Below are 2,337 nucleotides of genomic sequence, written 5' to 3'. Positions count from 1 at the left end.
CGGCCGGGGCTCCGACAGGCGCAGCCGGGGACCAAGCCGCGTCGCTTGTGTGCAGGGCGGGCTCGCGGCCGCGCGACACGCCGGGAAGCCGCAGGGAGCCTTCACCGCGTCGGCCCAGGGTCGGCCCTGCCGGCTCCAGTCCAGGCACAGGCGCATCGTCTTCATGTGTCCGGAGGCTGTTGCCCCCTTTTAATTAATTCGTTAAGAAACTATGCTGCGTAACTCCTTTTTTTTGGCAAGGAAATCAATTTTAAATTCGTATTATCACCCTGTGGCAAATACACTGGAAGATGAGAAGCGGTGATATTGCATTTTCCTGTGATCATGAGATTTTCTTTTTTATTTGCAAGTTATTGACACAAGAAGGAAGTTTTAGTTGTGTTCGTTGTTCAGACTCTGCGTTGCGCTAGATCATTTGAGCAGCAGTGAAAAGAACCCTTTGAGAATAACTGGAATAGTGAGCCGGGCTGGAAATAAATTTCACTGCGTGCAGCGGCCTAAATGTTCTGAGATCTTTGTACCGAGCTTGTCTGTGAAACACCAGTGCAGCGCGGGCGCGTGCGCCGGGGAGATGGTCACGGCTGCAGGAATCTCCAGTTTGCCGTTTTATAACCTTGTCGCGCTGACCAGCCTCTGTCAGCCCGTGAAGGTGAGCGTAACTGTATCCAGACAGATGTAACTTTTTCATCTACGTGCTGAGATTTCTCTGTTGCTTTTCGTCGTCACTGCCACTATTTCTGGGACTTGAAATTTCTTCAGAGTCGTATTTCTGCTCGAGAACCGAGCAGAGTCAGCGTTGCAGTGCGAGGCGGGCGGCGGGGCGCGCTTCCTGCTGGATGGAGACGCCGGGGGACAGGCCATCGAAGGGAGAGACGCTGCCCGCGGAGGGGCCACCCGCCTCGCGTGACGTGCGGACGTGTCCGTCAGCGAGCTCCCCCTCTGTGGCTGCCGCGCCCCCTGGCCTGGGGCACTTGCTGCCCTTGACGTGGCAACATGGAGGAGCTCTCAGTGGACCGCGGCCGTCACAGTGGTGCTTGCCCCTCACGGCAGTCCCTACACAGGGTGACGGAGAGGGGGTGCCAGCCCTAACCACCAGGCAGGAGGAAGTGACAGGCTGTTGCAGAGTGCTCGGCCTGCGTCCGTGCCCCGCCCTCTCCCCGGGGCAGGTGCATCCCCCAGGAAGGGTCCCTCCTCCCGGAGTGGCTGACGGTGTCGCTCTGGTCTGCACACGCACGTCCCTTGGCCTGGGGCAATTCCTTGCTGTGGGGTGCCCGCACACTGGGTGGTGGTCAGCAGCCTCCTGGCCTCTACCCACCAGGTGCCAGCGGTACCACCCCCACCACTGTGGCGACCAGGAGTGTCCCCAGGTGTTACCAAGCATCCCCGGGGAGACAGCAATGGGCCACCAGGCAGAGCGCCACTGGCCAGGCCATCACTGGGACCCCCAGGGCGGGACTCCTCACCCGCCGTGTGCCACGTCCGTCCAGAGTGCTGCCGGGAGCTGGACCCTGCAGGCTGGACCCTGGCCTCCCGCACGCTGTCACTGAGCAGACGCACTGATGCCCCCGCTGTTTCCAGATAAGGAAAAACAGTCAACCCCAGTGGGAGACCCGTCCATACAGAATGGGGACTGGGGCCAGTCCATCGTCTGTGAAGATGGGTCACACCTGGGCCGGCCGGGCAGGTGTGCCCGATGGATTCCCTGTGGCTCCTGACGGACACTCGACTGCGTCCCATGTCCAGTGTCTGCCTGTCTGTGGCGGAGCCGCTGTGCAGCCTGCACGCAGACCTCTGCCAGGCAGGAGGTGGGGACAGGCGGCTGGGCACGGGCCAGCAGGTGAGGCAGGCGGGACAGGCCCGCAGGCCCGGCGCCGCTTCTCAGCATTCACACCCTGTGAGAGCCCGTGGGGGCAGACGCCTTCTGACGGCACGTCTTCTCCCTCGTGGAACACCTGTTCGTGGGAAGCGGTTTTAGGGCGCAGAGAAGTGGAAAGCAGCCGGCTTCGTCACGTGCTGGCGATCACGCATGGCGGTCTTAGGAGCTTCTGACCGTTTACACAGATGTTTCTGCCTTGATCTGACCGTGATTGAGTACATGCTGCTTTTATAAAACGAGCGTTTCCCCGCGGTGGTCCGGCCCGCGTGGATGTGGTGTGGCAGCCTCTGCCCGGCACGGCCCGGGCTGGAGGAGGGCGGGCCCCCTGCCGCATTGCGCGTTCCTCGCTGAGTTTATCGGCTCTCGCTGTCACTGCGTGTCCGTGCCGGCCGTGTCCGTGCCCGCAGCCTAACCCCACACGTGCACCGTTAGCTCGGGCTGGAGGTTGAATGGACTTGCTC

The 2,337-nt window shown here is 61.6% G+C and overlaps 1 protein-coding gene across 1 annotated transcript in view; it reads left to right on the top strand.

Annotated features, from left to right (window-relative positions):
- The window catches only part of DLGAP2 (DLG associated protein 2), a 246,057-nt gene that overhangs the window by 226,473 nt on the left and 17,247 nt on the right, over positions 1 to 2,337 (top strand). Inside the window, exons 10-11 of the mRNA XM_011378432.2 lie at positions 1,579 to 1,684; positions 1,744 to 1,837. Of these exons, the coding sequence (XP_011376734.1) occupies positions 1,579 to 1,684; positions 1,744 to 1,837 (200 nt within the window). The remainder of the gene's footprint in view (positions 1 to 1,578; positions 1,685 to 1,743; positions 1,838 to 2,337) is intronic.

Source organism: Pteropus vampyrus, unplaced genomic scaffold (genome assembly GCF_000151845.1).
Source record: "Pteropus vampyrus isolate Shadow unplaced genomic scaffold, Pvam_2.0 Scaffold338, whole genome shotgun sequence".
Taxonomy (NCBI): domain Eukaryota; kingdom Metazoa; phylum Chordata; class Mammalia; order Chiroptera; family Pteropodidae; genus Pteropus; species Pteropus vampyrus.
Note: the sequence above shows the minus strand (reverse complement) of the source record. Positions and strands in the feature narration are given on the sequence as shown.